This window comes from Cyprinodon tularosa, unplaced genomic scaffold, assembly GCF_016077235.1.
Source record: "Cyprinodon tularosa strain WSP-4 unplaced genomic scaffold, ASM1607723v1 ctg407, whole genome shotgun sequence".
Taxonomy (NCBI): Eukaryota; Metazoa; Chordata; class Actinopteri; order Cyprinodontiformes; family Cyprinodontidae; genus Cyprinodon; species Cyprinodon tularosa.
Genome location: NW_024039127.1, coordinates 50,490 through 72,704, shown reverse-complemented (window position 1 = coordinate 72,704; position 22,215 = coordinate 50,490). Strand labels below are relative to the sequence as shown.

General features: G+C 40.5%; 1 protein-coding gene across 5 annotated transcripts in view; it reads left to right on the top strand.

The window, feature by feature from the left end:
- The first annotated feature begins 1,221 nt into the window (after nt 1-1,221).
- Nucleotides 1,222-22,215, top strand: part of mettl22 (methyltransferase like 22) — a 35,084-nt gene continuing 14,090 nt past the window's right edge. The window contains exons 1-7 of one of the 5 annotated variants that reach the window (XM_038298394.1): nt 1,222-1,277; nt 1,834-2,060; nt 4,264-4,429; nt 5,151-5,290; nt 7,804-7,844; nt 11,035-11,179; nt 19,725-19,796. In XM_038298394.1, coding sequence (XP_038154322.1) covers nt 1,955-2,060; nt 4,264-4,429; nt 5,151-5,290; nt 7,804-7,844; nt 11,035-11,179; nt 19,725-19,796 — 670 coding nt within the window. In that variant the 5' untranslated portion in view covers nt 1,222-1,277; nt 1,834-1,954. Of the gene's footprint in view, nt 1,341-1,824; nt 2,061-4,263; nt 4,430-5,150; nt 5,291-7,803; nt 7,845-11,034; nt 11,180-19,724; nt 19,797-22,215 lie in introns of all 5 variants that reach the window. The other 4 variants (XM_038298396.1, XM_038298398.1, XM_038298397.1 and 1 more) reach the window with 4 other exon arrangements.

Sequence of the window (22,215 nt, the reverse complement as noted above, 5' to 3'; positions counted from 1 at the left end):
CTGGTGATTTTAGAGAATTGAAGTAAAGCAGAATGGGCCCTACTAAAATACCTGCATCTTAAATATACTTTAAACTAAGAATTTAACAACTTTGTTTATTAAATATTCTCTGCAGTTTAAGTAAAATAAACAACGGGAACTAATAAGTTATAACAGGATTACTGGCACTGATACAGGAACCAGAGCAATGGAATCCCATTCAAACTACACTGAATATTTGGTAATAAGGATTAAAAATCTTAAGTTATTATTATATTAGTTTTTTGTAGAAATGGGAAAACAGCAAAACATTCAGACCCTTTAGGAGGCTGCAGGTTTGATAGAAACTTTCAGTTTGTTTCAGTTTGGAAGGTCTGATGGAAATTAAGTTTTCAAACATTTTCAATGGACCAAAATAAGGATAAATGAATAAGATAAGAAATAATAAACTGAGAACATCCCTGTGGTTTCTCCTGGATCATTCAGCTGTTCTGCTCATCCTCTCTGGGTGCGATTGATCTTTGCTTTGCTGATCTTTGAGAAATAAAATGCAATCATTCTTTTTCTTTTATGGAGCTTCTATGGGTTTCAGACCCAAACCTGGAAGCTTTAAGAGTTAAAATATCTGTGTTGGTTTAATTCCTCCTAAATTCCAGTGGGACATATTAAACTAGACTGAGTTTTAATGTCTGTCAATTTTAGTGTGAGAAATATGGAGTGAGTGTGAGGCATTGAGATGGGTGAGAGTTCACACCAGTGGTGCTGATCTTCTGGTGACTCTTCATTTACTTCTCCTGTTGCGTTTTTTTTGTTTTTTTTTCTTTTTGGAATAAATCATCTTGAGAAAAAAGTTACAAAGACATTAAAATTTTATAGATTAAAAGTAAAACGCCATAGTAAAAATAAAAGTTCAGATACCGTCAAAAGCTGCTTTAGTTCGGTCACGTGTTTAGTTAAGACTTCTGTAAAATAATCTATAATTGTGAGATTTCCGAGGAATATCAAACGCACCATGGAGAACACGCTGCGTTCAAAGTTAGATGGGAACTCGTAATTATAAAAATCTCAGAAATACGGACAATGTAACCTCATTGAGCTTGACGTCTAATATGTTGAAATGCAGAAAAGTTACGTCATTGTGTTAAAATATTATTTATTTATTTGTTGCTGACAGAAAACCGATAAAAACATTTCGATGGCCGCTTAATTCGCTCATTTTTGGTTGAATGATTCTGTTTCCGAGGCTCCTGAACGCACCACAAACTGTCATGTCTGCCGCGCGGCTGAAGGTTCCGCTGGTGAGTCCAGCTGCTTCCGTTTCTAAGCGAACGTTTGGTCGGAAAGTTTCAAGAAGAACCAGGTTGTTTCCACGTGAACGCTCTGATTTACAGGCTAGCAGCGTTAGCATCGGCTAGCAGGGTTAGCATCGGCTAGCAGGGTTAGCATAGGCTAGCTGTTTTGATGTTTTTCTGCTCCGACAAACCTGATCCAGGGGTGTGAAAACTTTTACTGCTAATGGCATGGGTAGAATTATCACAGATTACAGTAATTTATGAGGGATTACAGTAGTTTATGAGGGATTACATTAGTTTATTCCCATTCATCGGACACCCAGTGATCTCTGTCAACAGGTGGAGCCAACATTCATTCTAGAAATAGAATTCTAGAAATAGCTGCTGAGCTTCAGGTCCAAAGATAGAAAGCAGATCGCCTCCTGCTATCACGCTCCTTTAGAGGCTGTAAATCATCCAGATTTCCCCCAAATAGGAAATAATCCCCTAATTTTTAATCCCATTCAGTCGCTGTTACATTTCTGGAGAAAATAGTTGTTTTTATTTCCACCAGGTGATGAAGATGATGAGGATGATGAAGATGATGATGAGGAGGAGCTAACAGCCCAGTGGAGTGATGCCAGCTGTAATCCTAATCCCAGCATGCTGAGAATAATCTGAAGCTGTGATCTGCTGCTGTGTCCATGGATCAGATCACCTTCCAGCATGACACGGTGCTGTCAGACGTTCACATGCACCGACCCAACACACGTCACCTGATGACACGCCTCAGCGCCGTGGGACAGCCAGGTGTGTCTGCGCCTCCACCAATCAGAGACTCAGGAATCCAAAGAACAGCAGATTAGGAAATAATCTACAGATGTTTGATAAACTGATGTGGAGCTGAACTTCTGATGAAAGAATCCGTAGAAGGAGCTTCTCTGACAGATGCTGCACTTCCTGCTTAAAACTAGATCAAACTGGTTTAGGCCGTTGATCCTTTGATCAGTTACTTCCTCTACTTTAACAATAGAAGTTAGTCTGTTAGTTTTTAATGAGCAGAAGGAAATCCCTCCAAAGAGACTGAGCCTGAAGCATCAGCCAATGAGAGAAGCTGATCTGGGAGCTGGCAGGGAGTCAGACGCAGCACTGCTGATGCAGAGCGCTATGATCACTCCTCTGAAACAGTTTATTAACGCCTAAATTAACTTCAAATGTAGAAACCTGCCGGCAGAATATGTTGGCTTTTATTATCCTGCTGCCTGCAGTTTGTAGCACAGACCTGAAAAATGCTAACATCTACTTCCAGCCGCCACCAACAGGAGGGGAAAACCCTGGAGAGGCGAGCGGGCCTGAGGCAGCTGCTGCTGGGGATTCCCAGTGACAGCGCAGCGCCGGTATGTGGGGGTCTGAGCGGCTCCCACAGAGAAATAATCTTTGAAGGCAGGATGGTAATCTGGATGAACTGACTGCACAGACCATGTTTTCAGGAGGACTTTCTCACTTCAACATAGATTCTAACTACTTTCTACCCGCTGATCACAGCTAATATAGCCGCCATTGTTCCAGGCAGAGAAAGGATAGAGTAGCTCCGCCCACCGCGCATCAGAACCACTTTACCACCGCGCAGCTAAACTGGTTTAAGCATCAGAAATGAAGCAGGATGCACATTTTAGCTGCTCCTGCTGCTTTGCTCTGAACGTAGCGTTAGCTTCAGGTCCATCATTTCAATAAGGAAAAACATCAAACGGCGTTCAGATGTCCCGTCTGTCTCTAACTCTCCTGCTCACCTTTGATGTGGAGTCATTAAATGCTGTCACCTCCTAAAGCCGCCTGCTAGCGTCGCTAACGTCTGCTCCTCCATACTGGGATGGTGTCCTATTCAGTCCAGTTAGATAAACAGATTGATGATGTCACTCAGTCGCTTCTTTATTTTACTTTGCAAAGAGAGAGCAAGATGTGAACATCCCTCACAGTCTGATGCTCAGCGCTGGTCTGATCTAGAAGGTGTTTATCTCACTAATTAAAGGAAAAGTCTGTTCAGCAGGAATAATCAATGGATCATTATTTAGACTTAAAACTAATACGTTCGCTATGATTTAATGAATTTAACGTTAATCAGTAAAAAAATAAAAACAATAATATTCACTGAGTCTGGGAGCGGCCATTTTTGCCCAAATATGGCCGCTCCCTCCTGCCATCTTCCAGCAGTGACGTCACGGTGCGGTTAGCCTAGCGCCATTCTCCCCGCTTTCCAAGCTAAATCAATGGGAACTACTAGACACATCTGCAATCAACAACAATTATTGAAGATTTCCAGAGGACTTCACCATTGAAATTCACCAGAGCTATAGTGAAACTGACAATGCCCACGTGCATGGCAGCTGGATGCTGGAATACATCGGGTAAAAGTGGAAAAAAAGAGTTATTCCACCTTTCTGATTCCTGATCCTCCACGGACGGGTTGGTGGTTGGATCGCCAACTTGAAGAGGGAGGATTTGCCATCGAACTTCTGGCCAGAGAAAAAACCCGTAATATGTAGCCCACATTTGGAAGAAGAATGTTTTCAAGATGACTTGGATAATAGCGCGTTGTGACAAACACCAGATACAGCACTGGGACTTGATCAACAGCCGATACCGCACCGTGACAATGTCACTAACCAGTAGGTGGCAGTAGTGTTCTTTGACAAACATGGATGCCTCCAGTAAAGCACATTCACATGAAAATTACTCTGAATTAAAAACACTGATCATTTATTGAACAGGATGGAATCATTTCAGATTTAAAGAACTTTCAGGAGTTTGGATTCTGAATATGAGCGACTTTTCCTTTAACTCCCCACAGAAAGGCTGGAAGGTCTCTGCAAACTGAGACCCAATAATCAGTCTAGCTCATTATAAGAATAATTATTATTTTAACTCAGAGACTTTGTGTTTTTAAATGAATAGGAGGTCGATGAACTGGTCTCTGGATGTAATGGGACATCTGTCCATCTGTCCATCTGTCCAGTCTTCATGTCCAGGTTCAGGATCTTAGCTGAAGTTCGTGATGAAGGTGGCTGTGAGGATAAGCTCAGAAGTCCCAGGAGTGATGATGATGATGATGATGATGAGGAGGGTTACGGAGACGAGGAGCCGCTCTTGGATGAAGATGGAGACCTGGATGTGGCTCATCGGTGAGTGATGGAGTAACTCTGCAGACTGAAGCAGAGCGACGCTTCCTGACCACCCACAGCTGGACACTTTCTTAGCGACGCCAAAGGTTTTACACCAAAAACTCTTTTAATCATTAATCAGGATTTTAGGAGCTTCATTAATAAATTCTTCCAATGTATAAAAAGAGGAAATATTTGCGCTGAATCTCCTCAGAGAGCAGAAGGAGACGGACGGATGTTTCTGCTGTTTCTTTCAAACCTGAGAACAGAATAAAGATGATGTCAAAGCGTAGAAATGAGCAGACGATGCGGTTAGAAACCAGGAACCTTCAGGGAAACGTTCCTGGAACCGTTAAACCAACATGGCGAAGCTTTCATCTCATCCTTTCTCTGCTTCTCATCGCTGCATCCTCGCCGGGTCTGTCCGAGCGCGACCACGGCGGCGTGCAGCTCAGAGGAACGGCCTCATGGGGCTGTGACATCACAGAGCTGCGGCTCGCTTTGATCCATCAGGACGTCTGGAGTCCTAGACGCCATCAAACTGTCTGATCGCCATCCAGTGGGACCTTTTCTAAAGATGTAGAGCAGCCTGGTCCAGCGGTCCAATTAGAACTCAGTAGAAGGTGGTGATGAAGGCGGAGCTTAGCTTTAGAGTCACTCTGTCCTCATCTTACTGGACTGATGCTGGAAAACTGTCCTTCAGTCGTTGAATCTGACTTGTTTCTTCCCCCTGATCCTGCAGACCTAGAAAGGACTCGGTGGACGATGGCGGCAGAGACCTGGTCTGTCCCATCATCCTCCAACAGTCTGACCCGGAGCAGCACGACGGAGACGACGAAGACGATGAAGACGCTCATTTTTCCAAAGACATCATCAGGATCGGTAAGAATCCAAACTCTTCTGATTTTTTCAGTGTTGTTTGATATTAAACATGAATATTTAAAAACAGAAGAAAAAAAAACGTTTCATTCTCTAAACTCAGTGAAGTCTGAACATTTCAGAGTTAAATTAGATCTTAAAATGTTTAAACGGTCCAAACTTTCTCATCTTGGTGTAACATGTCTTTAACTGTTTCTCTGGAAACCAACAGGAAGATGTGAGACAGAAGGCGACGCTTTAGCTGCTTTTTCCGTGGTTGATGCTCTTATTTTGAAGTGAGACAGGAAGTAGTTCCCATTTAGTATCTTTACGGCTGAATCCCAAACTGTCCCCTAATCTCTGACCTTTTTCTCTTTTTTTACTGGGTGGATCATTTCAATCAGTGGTCCTGCTAACTGTCAATCATTCTGGTGATCTGTTCATGTAAGGCCCTCCTACGTTCTCGTCCCGGTAGCGATCTGTTTCTGTTAGCCGTATATCTGTGGAGAGCTATGGTTTCAGACAGTCATTGAACTCACCTTTCTCACCGCTGTTCTTTTTGAAAATGGCCGAGGGTCGGAAGAGAAAAACTGTCTAGGAAGTATGAGAAGAAAAAGACCTCAGAAGAGGCAGATGTATCCCAGAATGCTTTGCACAGAGAGCTCTCCTCGCAATGCATTCTGGGATTTGCTGTCACAGCGGCCCGCTGTCGCCATAGGCTGCCGCTACCCAACAGCAGTGACTAATAACAAAGATGGAGCAGGCACCATGCGGTGGAGGAGGAGCTACGTGACCAACAGAGCAAAAAGCAGTGATGGTCTGTCTGAATGGGCAGTTAACAGAGTTCACTATAAAGTTCACTATAAAGTTCACTATAAAGTTCATTATATAGTGAACCCCGCTCTATAGTGATGGAGGGATGTAGGGTCAGAGTCAGTGAGCTTGGATGAGAACAGCAACACTTAAACAGAGCGTGAACCAGGAGAAATGGGGTTATAAACAAGAATGAGACGGCTGATTCCCTCCAGTCGTTACCATGGCAACACAGTAACGCCCCGTGTACGTGGCTGTAGCTCTGTGGTGCAGCTTAACATGACATTATATATTTGCCTTTTTCTTAAAACAAATGTATACGATCAAACGGCTCTATGTCAAAGAGGAGCTTCCCTTCTGGGAATTAGTAACGTTTTTCATAAACTGATTTTCTGTTAGTGTGACGAAGATGCAGGCGCCGTTAGACCTGCTGCAGACTCTCTGTTTAAGCGCTGAACGGTCCACTGGCCCCACCCACTGAATGGTTTGGGACGGCCCTTAATGTGGCGGAGGCTCCACAGGACCGTGCGAGGGGAGGGTTGGTGCTCAGAGTTAATGTTTAGGGGAGCGGTTTGGGATTGAGCCGAGGTGAACAACATGTTAGAAAACTGAAGAACGGCCGGCATTTAAATCCACCTGCTAACTGTTAGCTGGCGGAAACATTCACTGCTTTTATTACTTTAATCTGATCATTTCCAGTCCGGGGTCCGTTTCATGAAGTTTGCTAACCCTGAAATCAGGGAAACTCCAAGTTGTCCCTTTAACAAAGAGAGTTTCCTCATCCTCCGTTTGTGTTGCCATAGTAACATCCTCCCCAGCGCTACGCTGATCAGCTTCATCACTCAGTGATAAAAACCTACTGGTTCAATCTGAAGCCATTCTATGGGACTGGTAACCGCTTTACTGGGACCATTACATCCAGAGCAGCTGCAAACAGACATGAAGGGAGATTTGTTTCTTTATCATTCAATCAAAAGAAGTTTGCTTCAATCATAAAATATATTTTCAATAAAAAAAAAAATTAACTTCAATCAAAGAAAAAAGTATTTGAATACAAGAATATATTTGAGACTCAAAAAAATACATTTGAACACTGCTTTCTTTGAAAATGTTTTATTTGATAGAAGTCTTTTTTAATTAAAGCAGCTTTTTTAAATTGAAGTAACATTGTTTTTGATTGGACCATATAATGGGGAGGACATTTGTGTCTTTATTATTCAATTAAAAAAGAAGTTACTTCAAACAAACAACAGAATCAATAAAAAAGTAACTTAAATGAAAAGATAAACGTTTTCAATCATAAAAAATAGTTTTTGAATGCAGATAAAATATTTGAGACTTTTTTCTATTATTGAAAATGTTCTCTTTGGTTGAAGGGATCTACTTAGTGTTTGGGCCAAACATGGGCAGGACATCTGTGTCTTAATCATTCAATTCCATAAAAGTTGATAAAAAAAATAAAAAAATTAAATCAAAGAAGAAACTGTGGAAATGCAAAAAAAAAAAAAGTAATTTATTATGATGATATTGAGGAAAACAGAGACAGGTTGGTCGTCTAGACATGAGAGGAAACCCCCTTTGATCAGGAAGGAACCTCCATCTTTCTGTTTGACTATGGGGGGGGGGGGGGTCATACTGAAGTTCTCCTAATTTGCTGCTGGATGTTCTCTGATGTTCCTCATTTTCATCGCCTTCATTTCAGCATCACTTCTTTTCCTTTCCAGAGCACACCATGGCTACACCCCTACAGGATGTTGGCAAACAGGTGAGTCCATGCTTTCCCGCCTTAATACAGAGTGTGTGTGTGTGTGTGTGTGGGGGGGGGGGGGGGGGGGTCTGATGTAGAGCTGATTAAACACTGAGCTAACTGCGATAGATAGAGCTGCTCCTTGGTTATGATGATGCTGACTCCACTCTATCAAGAACAGACGTCATTAAAGACACAGAATAAAAGCACCTTAGAGGCTGTGGGCAGGAGAGGAAGATGCTGGTTGAATGATTCAGTTCATTGGTTCTGTCCAGACGTCCATCTGTCTGATCTTCCTCCTGGGATCTTCTTCCTCTCTGATCTTCTTCTGCTGGTTTTCCAGCCTCTGCCTCTTTGCCTCCTTTCTTCGTCTGATCTTCACCTTCAGCTGCTTCTATATTCTCCTCATTAATTCCCGTCTTCCTTCTTAAAGCTGTTTTTTCTTGCTGAGCAGTTCCTTCAGATCCTCTGTGATCCAGGGTTTATTATCTGGAAGCATTCCTCTGTTCTGGTAGTGATGCTGTTACCTACAGGTAGTCAGTCACTCAGTCATTCATTGATGTCGTCTCCATGCTGCTCACACAGAGCATCCCAGCCTGTAGCCTCCAACCCTGCAGGGCTTCTTTAGCTTCCTGGGACCATCTCCTTCTCATTACAGTTCATTTAATGCAGGATTTTACCTCAAAACTGGATTGTAATCTGATTTGCATTTGAGATTTTCTTTTGCATAAAATAAATGCAGCTGATTGATGAACTGCTCAGTCAGGCAGGTTAAAGGCTGAACCTTTCCTCCCAATCAGCTGGAAGCTAGTTGCTGGAAGATGTTGCTTTTAGCCTTAGACACAATACCGGATCATTTCCAGAGATTAATACCTTCATGCTGAGGAAGGCTACGTTCCTACGCAGCCTGAAGCCAATCAGACTGTTCTGCCCATATGCCACCTGGATCCAATCGTTCCATGACTGAACAACAACGATGAAGATGAACACACATGAAGAACTACTGAAATTATTGTCAGATTACACATAAATAGATTAATTACTTCCACATAAAGAAAGGAATGACTCAGGGTTAGGATTTCCTCTGTGAACACAGCCTACTGAGCCTACTGCACAATCTGAGCCATTCTATGGGCCCGATAGCCACTAAGATAACAATTTAGCTCCATGGATGAGGGAGCTGGCAGGGAGACAGACTGAAGCACATCAGAAAAACTACTTTAGCAGCGTTAGAGTCACCAGACAGACTCGTCTATAAACCAGCCAGGCTTTTAGCTCGCTATGTGAACAGCCTTTACTAAAAAATCACAAATTGTACGTCCTGGTTTCCCCTGGAAACTTTGCTCAGATGTTCAACATTGAACTTTAGCTGATGGACGCGTTGCATCAACTAATCAGAGAAGTTATTCAACCTTCTTTTAGCCCGATTTGAAGGACGGGTCTGATGTATCTTCGCTATCCTTGGTTTACCCAGGATGCATTGCGAGACTAAGCAAGCCGTGATCAGAGGAAAGGTTACTTGGCGCCAAACAGTGGTGAAAATTGGAAGTTCAGTTTAATATAATCCAGTCTGTGAATAGTTTTGTCTGAAATGAATGAAAATAGTTGTTTTAATGGTTATAGAGTCAGATATGTGGTGGTAATGTTTGGTTTATCTAAAGGTTTTAATCTGTTACTGTGAAAATGAGTTTGGCTGGAATTTAATGACAGATTCTAATAGATCTGCAGAGAGGGGACTATAAATCTGATAGGATTTACATTTTTTATTGCTGTTTTGCACAATATGCTTGATTAAAGGAATAGTACACCCAAAACATGATTAGCCTTCATTTTCTACTCCCCCCCATGCTGAACAACACTCTGGAGTACTTTTTTGATATCTCAAATGCATCTGGAGATCTGGGAGGCTTCTTGCTGTCTGCTTACATTCAAATAATGGAGGTCTATGGCGCCCGAGGCAGAAAGGTCCATAAAAGTCCACAAAAAACGTGTCAATATTCCTCCATACTGCTCGTCCAATGTATTCCAAGTGTCCTGAGTGGGTAGCGTCCAGAATTTACTCGAAACGAAGTCATTTAGAATGTTTTTAGAGCATAAACAGTAGTGTATAGGATTTCCTCAAAGCGCGTTCAAAGCAACATCAGAGATGTGCAGAATGACAGCAGCAGGTTATTTAACTGACTAAGGTTTCTATCATTACATTGATTGGTTCCTGCTCCCGCTGGTTGGAACCTTTATTCCACTCTGAATTCTCATCAGTCTTTATTCACAATAAGAAAAGGAAAAAAATAAAAAAGAAGCAGCTTTGAAAAGTTTGGTAGTCAATCCTCTCCTGCTTTGTGTGTCAACTGTCACGGTTGCTAAGCGACAGAGAGTACAGCGGAGAAAGCCGCTGAAGGATAGATCCTTGGAGGCTGCAGCCCAGGAATTCAAACACAGACCATGTTTTCAGGAGGACTTTCTCACTTCAACATAGATTCTAACTACTTTCTACCCGCTGATCACAGCTAATATACCCGCCATTGTTCCAGGCAGAGAAAGTGTAGAGGCTAAGCCAAAGCTTTAAGCCCCTGAGGTGGTACACCAGGGTAAAGTTGACACACTGATTACTTAGCCGCTTAATTGAAATGAGAGCCGTCCTTGATGTTAGTGCAGGTAATCCATTTATTTCCATGACTCTGCAATGTTGACAATAACACCGCATACATTGTTTCTGCGATCCACATAGCATTCACTTCAATATAAGTAGTATTGCGTTGCGCTGCGGTCAAAAACTGTTTCCCCCTTTCGGGTGGAACACACCTGTCCTCATCAACACCGGATCATACTTATATAGACAGCTGACAGATCATGTGACCCAAACCATTTGGAATACAGAAATTCATAATCTGCTCCTACAGAAAGGATAGGGTAGCTCCGCTTACCGCGCATCAGACCCACTTTACCACCGCGCAGCTAGAGCAGCAAAGATGCTTCAGCTGCATCAGAACTAAACTGGTTTAAGCATCAGAAATGAAGCAGGACGCCTTCCTGCTGCTTTAGGTCTGAACGTAGCATGATTTACAATAAGCAGCTAGATTCTTCAAAGCTTCTTTTATTGATTTGTCTTCAGTTATTAGTGAAGTTTAGACATGTGGACCTGTCAGGGTTTGTTCTGCTGTGATGCTGATCTGCCTCTGATCTTTCTCTCATTAATCTGGGGGCCAAGGTTTGGCGGGGGGCCCTCCTCCTGGCCGACTTCATCCTCTCTGAGCCGGACCTGTTCAGAGGGGCCACGGTCCTGGAGCTGGGAGCAGGGACAGGCTTGACTAGCATCGTCACGGCAACCATGGCCAAAACAGTCTACTGCACAGGTACAGCACCCTCTGTTTGTGTTCATGGCATGAAGAACAGCAGAAGGATTTCAACCTGTTTGGATCAGCAAACACTAGTCAGTGTGAAGGGGTTCCAGGAACCAGGCTGGTTCCTGGTTCCCATGGTTTCTACTGCAGGAACCAGGTGAGGGAGAACTGTCTCTCCCGGACCGTTGGACCATGTTGAACATTTCCTGCTGGGTGAAGCTCTAAGCTCCAGCTTCTTCCTGCTTTACCTTATTTATTGAACTTTTCTGTTTCCCACCAGTGGATGTGTTTCTAGCAGCGCTGTGTGGACGCTTCCAGCCCAGAGGTCCCACTGGGAAACTGGGTCTTAGTGGCTAATAATCCATCTCCTTCCAATCAGATATTTATTTCTTTTATACATTTGATCCATTTTACAGTTCTATGTTTACCAGCATTTGGTTTGAAATGAAAAAGCAGAAATTTAAATGTTGTGATGAAAAAAAAAGAGCAGTTTTGGTCGGATTATAAGCTTTGCATTGAATTCTCTGGATTTGAAGCTGAAGCAATGAGTCATTGGAAGCTTTTCACACCAAATCCAAGGAGGTAAATTAACAGCATGTGGTGCAATAATATTTATTTAAATAATTGGCCTCGTCTGCTTCTGTCTCCTTGAACCCCAGTGGGCCTCAGCAGATGGCCGCTCACACTGAGCCTGGTTCTGCTGGAGATTTCTTCCTGTTCAAAGGGAGTTTTTCCTCTCCACTGTCGCTACAAGCATGCTTAGTGTGAGGGATTGCTGAAGAGTCAATGAGTCGATGCAATCAGCTGGTTTTCCTTAAGCCTCTGCTGATTTCTCCAGCATCTGCTTGACGTCCCAGATTCTCCTAAAACTCTGGCAGACGCTGAACTTTCTATGGATTTTTCTATTCTGGGCAAAAACAGAGTATTTATAACGATTCCAGAACTTCTGTCGAAAGACAGCCTAACTTCTGCATAACGCACGGCAGCGTAATGCCCAGGAAATGATGCACAGTGTCCTGAGGGGGGCAGGAGGCGCCCGGAGGTGCATAAAAAGATTACTTTGATTGCAGTATTAACCTAGCTGCTGTTTACCTCCCACCTAAAAATAAAAAGGTAGAAAGCAGGTTTCTGGTGTCAGCAGATTGAGCGTCATGTCTGCTAGGAAGTGTGTTGGTGGTGGGCGTGAACGCAGGGAGGATCCATCACTCACCTTCTGGCTCACCCTATGATGGGGATGAAGTCTGGAGGAGAACTGATGGTTTCCTCCTGTGAACCCCCTTTATACCAAAACGCTGCCAATACGCCATTATACAGTAGCTGGAAGGTAGAATGCTATGCAATGCTATGCTATGCTATACTATTCTATGCTATGCTATGCTATGCTATTCTATGCTATGCTATGCTATACTATGCTATGCTATTCTATGCTATGCTATGCTATACTATGCTATTCTATACTATACTATGCTATTCTATGCTATACTATGCTATACTATGCTATTCTATACTATACTATGCTATTCTATGCTATACTATGCTATTCTATGCTATACTATGCTATTCTATGCTATTTTGTTTTCCCTATATTTATCCAAATGTTTATTCTATGCAAAATTTCTTTTGCTTTTGCTATGCTATACTATGCATTCTTTTCTATACTATGCTATTTATGCTATACAAATGCTTTTCTTTTGCTATGCTATCTATCCCTTCAAATTCTTTTACTATACTATGCTATTCTAATGCTTCAACTATCAAACTATTCTATAAACTATGCTATGCTATGCTATTTATGCTATACTATGCTATCCTATATTTTGGGCTTTCCCTATACAAATACTATGTTTATTCTATGCAAATTCTATGCTATGCTATCCCTAAACAAATTCATACTATACTATGTTTAAAATTATGCTTTTCTTTTCTTTACTATCTTGCAAATGCTATCAAATACTTTTTTTTATTTCTATATTTAATTTTGGGCTATTCTATTTTTTTAACATGCTAAATAACAATCTATGCTATGCTTTCTGATGTTTATACTATGCTTGCTATGCTTTTCTATCTATACAAAGGCAAGGGCTATACTATCATTCTATACATACTTTTCTATTCTTTTGCTTTTACTATGTTATATTTATGCTATTTCTAGCTATTATTACTATACTATGCTTTTCCCAAATGCTATCTATTGCTTTTACAAAGCTATTTTTAAACTATACTTTTGCTTTCTTTGCTTTACTATCCCTATCCCTATGCTATCCCAATGCTATTCTAGCTTTTTCTATGCAAATCATGCTATCATGCTTTTCAAGTTTCAAACTATGCATGCTATACTATTTTATTCAAACCCTATCTATTCTTGTTTATATTTTGCTATCCTATGCAAACATCTATTCTATTTATACTTTTCTTTTCTAACTATCCAATGCTATTCTTTTGGCTTTTACTATGCTATACTTGCTATTCAAATGCTATTCTATCTAAATTTTATGCATTTATCCCTTATCATGCTATTCATCTATACAAAGCTTTACAATGCTTTTTTTTTCCCTTAAAATTTGCTATGCTTTTGCTATTCTAGCTATACTAGGCATGCTAGCTTGTTTCTATATTTTAATTATGCTATTCTATGCTATACAAGCTATGCAATGCTATACTTTTCCCTTAAAAATTATACTATGCTTTAACTATGCAAATCTATGCTAACTATCCCTATGCTATGCAATGCTATACTATGCTATTCTATACTAACTAGCTATTTTTAGGGCTATACTATCTAACATGCTTTTGCTTTTTATCCCCTATACTTTTTTATGCTATCCCTTTTTCTATGTTATACTACTATGCTATACATGCTATTCTTTACTTTCTAGGGGCAATTCTTTGCTTTACAAAAGGGGGGCTATACTATTTTATTCTATGTATTTATGCGTTTACAATGTTTTTATGCTATACAAAGCTATATATGCTTTTCCCTTTTACTAAAACAAATTCTATTCAAAGCTTCAAAAGTAGCTTGCTATGCTTTGCTATTCTATGCTATTCTATGCTATACTATGCTATTCTATGCTATACTATGCTATACTATGCTATGCTATTCTATGCTATACTATGCTATGCTATGCTATTCTATCTATTCAAATGTTTACTAGCTATTCTATGCTATTACAAAGCTTTTCTATGCTTTTACTATACAACTATTCAAAATATAAAACTTTCTATTTTTGCTATCCCTATGTTTTTCCCAAATGCAAATTCTATGCTATACTATGCTATTTATGCTTTTACTATACTATGCTTTTCTATGCTTTTACATTTTATACTATCCTATGCTATTCATGCTTTACTTTGGCTTTTCTTTGCTAAACAAATGTTTTGGCTTTTTCTATGCTTTTACTATGCTATCTATACAAATGCTAAAAAAATTGCTATACATGCATGCTATGCAAAACATCTATTCTATGTTTTAAAACTATTTTTTGCAATGTTACTATCCCAAATTCTTTTGCTATCATACATGCTATACAAAACCTATTTATGCTATACTATGCTATACTTTCCCTTTCTATCATACTGGCTATTCTATCTATACTATGTATTCTTCCTATCCCTATGCTTTTTCTATCCCAATACATACTAGCTATTCAAACCCAACTTTTGTATTCTTTTGCTATACTATCAAATTCTTTTGTTTTAACTTTCATGCTATGCTATACAAATGATTCTAGCTTACTATGCAAATTCCCAAATGCTATACTTTTGCAATTCTATGCTATACAAAACCCAAAGCTATTCTTTTTCTAACTATGCTATTCTATGCTTTTCCCTAGGCTATTTTATCAACTATGGTATTCTATGCTATACAAAACATGCTTTTTTCTTTTCTATTCTATATATACTTTTCCTATTCTTGCATACTATGCTATTCTATGCATTTTTGCTAAAATATCTATTCTATGCTATACTTTTCAAAGTATTTCTTTTCAAAATTGTATTCTAGTTTCTTTTATCCCTTTTCTTGTTATACATCATTCTATCAAAATCTATTTAGCATTCTATGCTATTCTATGCTATACTATGCTTTTTTATTGCTTTTTACTTTTGCTTTTGCTATACTATTCTTTTGCAAATTTTTACTATACTTTGCAATTCTATGCATTCTTGCTATACTTTGCTTTCTATGCTATACAATGCTATGCAATTTTATTCAAATTTTCTATGCATACTATGATATTTCAAATCCCTTTTACTTTTGCTATTCCTTTTCTATATTTTTATACAAGCTATTCAATACTATACAATGCTTTTCCCTTGCTTTTAATATCATTCTATGCTTTTCTTTTATACTATGCTTTTCTTTTGCTATACTATACTATGCTATTCTATGCTTACTATGCTACCTTGCCTAATCTTCTAATACATCTTTGCTATTCAAATTGTATACAATGCTATTTTACTATGCTATTCTTTGCAATATTTATGCATGCTATGCTTTTCTATGCTATTCTTTCTTTCTATCCCAAATGTTTAAGGTTTAAAATAGCTTTCTATCCCATGCTTTTTACATGCAAATACATGCTTTTTCTATGCTATACTAGGGTATACAAAGGCTATGTATGCTATTCTTCTTTTCAAAGCTTTCTATGCAAATTTTTCCTAACAATGCTATTCAAATGCTATACAAATTTTTCCCATGCTATACAGCTTTTACAAAGCTTTTTCTATTAAACTAAAACTTTTCAAAATTTCTATGCAATACATGCTATACAAAACCCTTATGCTTTTCCCTATCTATACTATCCTTTTCCCAAATGCAATACAAAGCTATGCTTTTTCAAAAGTTTAACTATCTTTGTATCCTTTAAGCTATTTTTATGCTATACTATGTTTTGCTATCTATACTATGCTATTCAAAGAAAAACTATGCTATGCTATGCAAAATATATATACATGCATGCAAATTACTATGCTATACTATGCTATTCTATCCCTATACAATGCTATAAAATGCTATGCTTTTGTTTTTCCCTAAGCTTTTCTATGCTAACTTTGCTATTCAATGCTATACAATCTATTCTTTTGTATCCCAAATACAGGAAAATTCTTACTATATATGCAAACTTTGCTATACTATGCAAATTCCTATCTAAAAAAAATGCTTTACATGCTATGCTTTGATACAAATGCTTTTCTATGTTTACAATGCTTTTCTTGCTATACAAATGCTATTCATGCTATACTTTTTCTATTCTATGCTATACTATACTATCCCTTTTCTAAAATATCCATGTATTCTAGCTATTCTATGCTTTTCCCTATGCTAAAACTATCTTTTCCCTATTTACTAATTGCAAAATTCAGCTTTTCCCTATACTAAACTATGCTTTTTCTTTTGCTTTACTATGCTATTCTATGCTTTTTCTAGGCTATACTATCTTTTTTCTATGCTATACAAATACTATGTTTCTATACTAAAAAAAAGCTATTCTATCTATTCTATGCTATTCTATGTATACTATCTATTCAAGGGAAAAATATTATACTATGCTATTCTTTTGCATTTTTGGGCTTACTTTTGCAAATTCTATGCTATACTATGCGCTATGCTTTCTATGCTTTTCCCTATGTATATTTTGTTTTCTTTTCTATCTTTAAAAGTTTTTAACTATCTATTCTATTCTTTTACTATCATGCTATCTTTTCCCTATGCTTTTCTATGCAAATTCTATGTTTTTCTTTCTTTCCCATGCTTTTCTATGTTTTTACTTTTACTTGCTTTTCATACTTTTACTATGCTTTTCAAGGGTTTATACAAAGCTATTCTATGTTTTCTATGCTAAAATATGCTATTCTATGCATACTTTAACAAATGTATCTATCCTAAAAACTATCCCTTATACTAGCTATGCTATTCTATGCTAAAATTATTTTTGCTATTCTATCTATTTCTTGCTATGCTATACTATGCTTTTTCAAATGCTTTTCCCTTATGCTATTCAAGCTTTTACTATGATATTCAGCAAATACTATGCTATCTTTTGCTATACTATGCTATACTATGTTTATGCTATGCTTTTACTATGCAAAAACATGCTATTCTATGTATACTATGCTATTAAAACTTGCATGCATTCAAATCTATACAATCTTTTCCCTTCTATACTATCTTTTCAAAGTATACTATCCAGCTTTTTTTTTATTTTAAAACTATGTATTCTATGCTTTTACAAAGGCTATTTCATGCTATACTTTTCTTTTCTATGCTTTACTATACAAATGCTTTTCTTGCAAACTATGAAAAACTTTGTTTATTCTATGCATATACAACAAATTCTAGCTATACTATGCAATGCTATTCTTTGCTAAACTATGCTATTCTATGCTATACTATGTATGCAAATGCTTTTACTATGCAAATTCTTTTGTTTTTACTATGCTATGCATACTATGCTATGTTTATGTTTATACTATGCTATACTTTTGCTATTCTATCATACACTATACTATGCAATGCTTACTATGCTTTCTATGTATACTATGCTTTGCTAGGGCTTACTATGTATCTATTGCAAATACTAGGGCTATACTATGCTATGTTTAAAACTATTTTTTTCCCCTGCTAAATATGCTTTTCTTTGCTATCTTCAATCCCAAATGTTTTATCCCTTCCTTTACTAGTTTTAACTATCTATGTATACTATGCTAGTATGCTATACTATGTTTTCTATGCTATGCTATTTTTACTATGCTTTTTCAAAGTTTATGCTATACAAATACAAATGCTAACAATGTATTTTTATGCTATGCTATTCACAATGCTAAAATATACTATGCTTTTACTATGCTTTGCTATACTATGCTTTTCAAATGCTTTTTTAACGGGCTTGCTATATTTTTTTGGGGGGCTTTTAACCCAAGCTTTTCTATGCTATATTTATGCTAGGCTATGCTATACTATGCTAACTTCTTTTTGTTTTAAAACTATGCTATTCTATACTATGTTTATGCTTTCTTTACTATCCCATCCCTAATTCATATTTTGCAATTCTATGCATACTAGCTATTCTATGTTTTTATGCTATGCTATGCTATACTTTAACTAGGGCTAAACAAAGCTTTTTTTGGCTTTTACAAAGCAAATGCTTTTCTATCAAAGCTATGCTAAACTATGCTATTCATGCTATGCTATGCTAAAAACTATACTATTTTTTTTACTTTTCTTTCTATGCTATGTATTCTAGTTTTCCCTTTACTTTACTATCCCTTTCATGCTATGCTAACTAGGCTATTCTAGGGCTAAATATGCTAGCAAATTCTATGCTAAACTTACTATCTTTCTTTTGCATCCTATACTATGATTCTAGCTATACTTTTGCTATGCTATATTTTGGGCTAGGGCAAAGGTATGCATACTATGCTTTTTCAAATCAAATACTATGCTTTACTAAAAACTATCTTGAAATCCCTATACTATCTATACTATGCATTCTTACTTTTACTTTTCTATACTATGGCATTTCTATGCTAACTATGCAAAGCTATACAATCTATTCTATCTATACTTGCAATACTATGCTATGCAATATTTTTATTTTAACTATGCTTTTGCTTTTTGTATGCTATGCTATTTATACTATGCTAGGGCTATACTATGCTTTTCTATGCTTGTTATGAAAAATTTTCGCTTTTCTAAAATTTAAACCCCCACAAAATTTTTTTGTTTTTCCGTTTTTCAGCAGGCCCTCCAGAAATAGCAAAAACCCAAGACGGGACCAAAAGGACAAGACGGGAAATTAAAAATTTTAAAAACCTGAAAATTTTTAAAGAACAATTAATTAAATCAGTGAAAAAAATAATTTTTAAATAAAAAGGTTTTAATTTCACTTTGGAATACATTTATTTAGTTTTAAAGCTGCTTGTGAAGGGGGAAAAACGGGGTGGATGCAGCAAAAAGGGAACCCAAAGCATGGAGGGAGGGAAAGGGAAGTGAAGTTGTGTCCATTCTAGGGATGCAGGATCTATTGATGTTAGAATCAGTATCGGTTGTAATAATAATAATAATAATAATAATAATAAATAAAGCACTGAAGGCATCCATCTGTCTAGATCTATAAATATCAGAGTACTGTGGTTGTCTTGTGTTCTCAGCAGTAGGAAAGCGTTCAATAAATAGATGTTTGAGGTGATTTTTGAAAAATATAAACCCTGCTGAGAGACGCTGTGGGTCGTCAGCCTCCTCAGCGCCTCCACCACCTTTTATCGTAGTTACACCTTTGACCAGTGCTGCCGCTGGGCGGCCACAGGTCCCTGTGACGTTTGGGAGCGTTGCATCTCCATCCTGTCCAGGCATCAGAGTGAGGAACGTTTTTCCCATTTCACCATCACATTGAGGACCAGTTGGTATAGAGTGAGGACGTTCTGTTAGGGTGTGAACTGGGTTAGGGATGTGCTGCTTGTTTGAGCAGAGAAAGGGTTGAAAATGAGCTGAAACCAAACAGACCTCGCTACATATAGCAGGACCAGTGTGTGTGTGTAATCTATTTCTCTTTCTCAGATGTGGGCGAAGACCTTCTAAGGTTGTGCAACAGGAATGTTTGTCTGAACAAACACATCCTGGAACCAGCAGGTAAGATAACAGTTTGTCTGCATTCATGTTTGACATTAATAATGAGGTTAATAAAGGTTCCTGTAACCTGTTTCCTCTAAAGAGGAGAACATAAAGCTTTAGTATTTATTACCTCTGGCCCAGGACTCCCTTCATCAAGAGGTATAAATGAAAATAGTGTGAATAACACAGCCTAAGCTGCATCAGTTCAAGCATGAATCAAAGTTTTTTGGTTCTTTTCTAAAATAATAGGTCTTTTTTGAACAGCAGTAATAAAGACGCTGAGAAAAGGCAGGTCTCATTGTTTTCCATTTGTTCTACATCATCATGTCAACCAGAGAAACGTCAGAGCTCTGGCTCAGACGGTTCCAGACCTCTGGCTCCCACGGTTCCAGACCTCTGGCTCAGACGGTTCCAGACCTCTGGCTCAGACGGTTCCAGACCTCTGGCTCCGACGGTTCCAGACCTCTGGCTCAGACGGTTCCAGACCTCTGGCTCCCACGGTTCCAGACCTCTGGCTCAGACGGTTCCAGACCTCTGGCTCAGACGGTTCCAGACCTCTGGCTCCCACGGTTCCAGACCTCTGGCTCAGACGGTTCCAGACCTCTGGCTCAGACGGTTCCAGACCTCTGGCTCAGACGGTTCCAGACCTCTGGCTCAGACGGTTCCAGACCTCTGGCTCAGACGGTTCCAGACCTCTGGCTCAGACGGTTCCAGACCTCTGGCTCCGACGGTTCCAGACCTCTGGCTCCGACGGTTCCAGACCTCTGGCTCAGACGGTTCCAGACCTCTGGCTCCCACGGTTCCAGACCTCTGGCTCAGACGGTTCCAGACCTCTGGCTCAGACGGTTCCAGACCTCTGGCTCAGACGGTTCCAGACCTCTGGCTCAGACGGTTCCAGACCTCTGGCTCAGACGCTTTCAGACCTCTGGCTCAGACGGTTCCAGACCTCTGGCTCCGACGGTTCCAGACCTCTGGCTCCGACGGTTCCAGACCTCTGGCTCCGACGGTTCCAGACCTCTGGCTCAGACGGTTCCAGACCTCTGGCTCAGACGGTTCCAGACCTCTGGCTCAGACGGTTCCAGACCTCTGGCTCCGACGGTTCCAGACCTCTGGCTCCGCCGGTTCCAGACCTCTGGCTCAGACGGTCCCAGACCTCTGGCTCAGACGGTCCCAGACCTCTGGCTCAGACGGTTCCAGACCTCTGGCTCAGACGGTTCCAGACCTCTGGCTCAGACGGTCCCAGACCTCTGGCTCCGCCGGTTCCAGACCTCTGGCTCAGACGGTCCCAGACCTCTGGCTCCGACGGTTCCAGACCTCTGGCTCAGACGGTTCCAGACCTCTGGCTCCCACGGTTCCAGACCTCTGGCTCAGACGGTTCCAGACCTCTGGCTCAGACGGTTCCAGACCTCTGGCTCAGACGGTTCCAGACCTCTGGCTCAGACGGTTCCAGACCTCTGGCTCCGACGGTTTCCAGACCTCTGGCTCCGACGGTTCCAGACCTCTGGCTCCGACGGTTCCAGACCTCTGGCTCCGACGGTTCCAGACCTCTGGCTCAGACGGTTCCAGACCTCTGGCTCCCGACGGTTCCAGACCTCTGGCTCAGACGGTTCCAGACCTCTGGCTCCCACGGTTCCAGACCTCTGGCTCAGACGGTTCCAGACCTCTGGCTCAGACGGTTCCAGACCTCTGGCTCAGACGGTTCCAGACCTCTGGCTCAGACGGTTCCAGACCTCTGGCTCAGACGCTTTCAGACCTCTGGCTCAGACGGTTCCAGACCTCTGGCTCAGACGGTTCCAGACCTCTGGCTCCGACGGTTCCAGACCTCTGGCTCCGACGGTTCCAGACCTCTGGCTCAGACGGTTCCAGACCTCTGGCTCAGACGGTTCCAGACCTCTGGCTCCGACGGTTCCAGACCTCTGGCTCCGCCGGTTCCAGACCTCTGGCTCAGACGGTCCCAGACCTCTGGCTCAGACGGTTCCAGACCTCTGGCTCAGACGGTTCCAGACCTCTGGCTCAGACGGTCCCAGACCTCTGGCTCCGCCGGTTCCAGACCTCTGGCTCAGACGGTCCCAGACCTCTGGCTCCGACGGTTCCAGACCTCTGGCTCCGACGGTTCCAGACCTCTGGCTCAGACGGTTCCAGACCTCTGGCTCCCACGGTTCCAGACCTCTGGCTCAGACGGTTCCAGACCTCTGGCTCAGACGGTTCCAGACCTCTGGCTCAGACGGTTCCAGACCTCTGGCTCCCACGGTTCCAGACCTCTGGCTCAGACGGTTCCAGACCTCTGGCTCCCACGGTTCCAGACCTCTGGCTCAGACGGTTCCAGACCTCTGGCTCAGACGGTTCCAGACCTCTGGCTCAGACGGTTCCAGACCTCTGGCTCAGACGGTTCCAGACCTCTGGCTCAGACGGTTCCAGACCTCTGGCTCAGACGCTT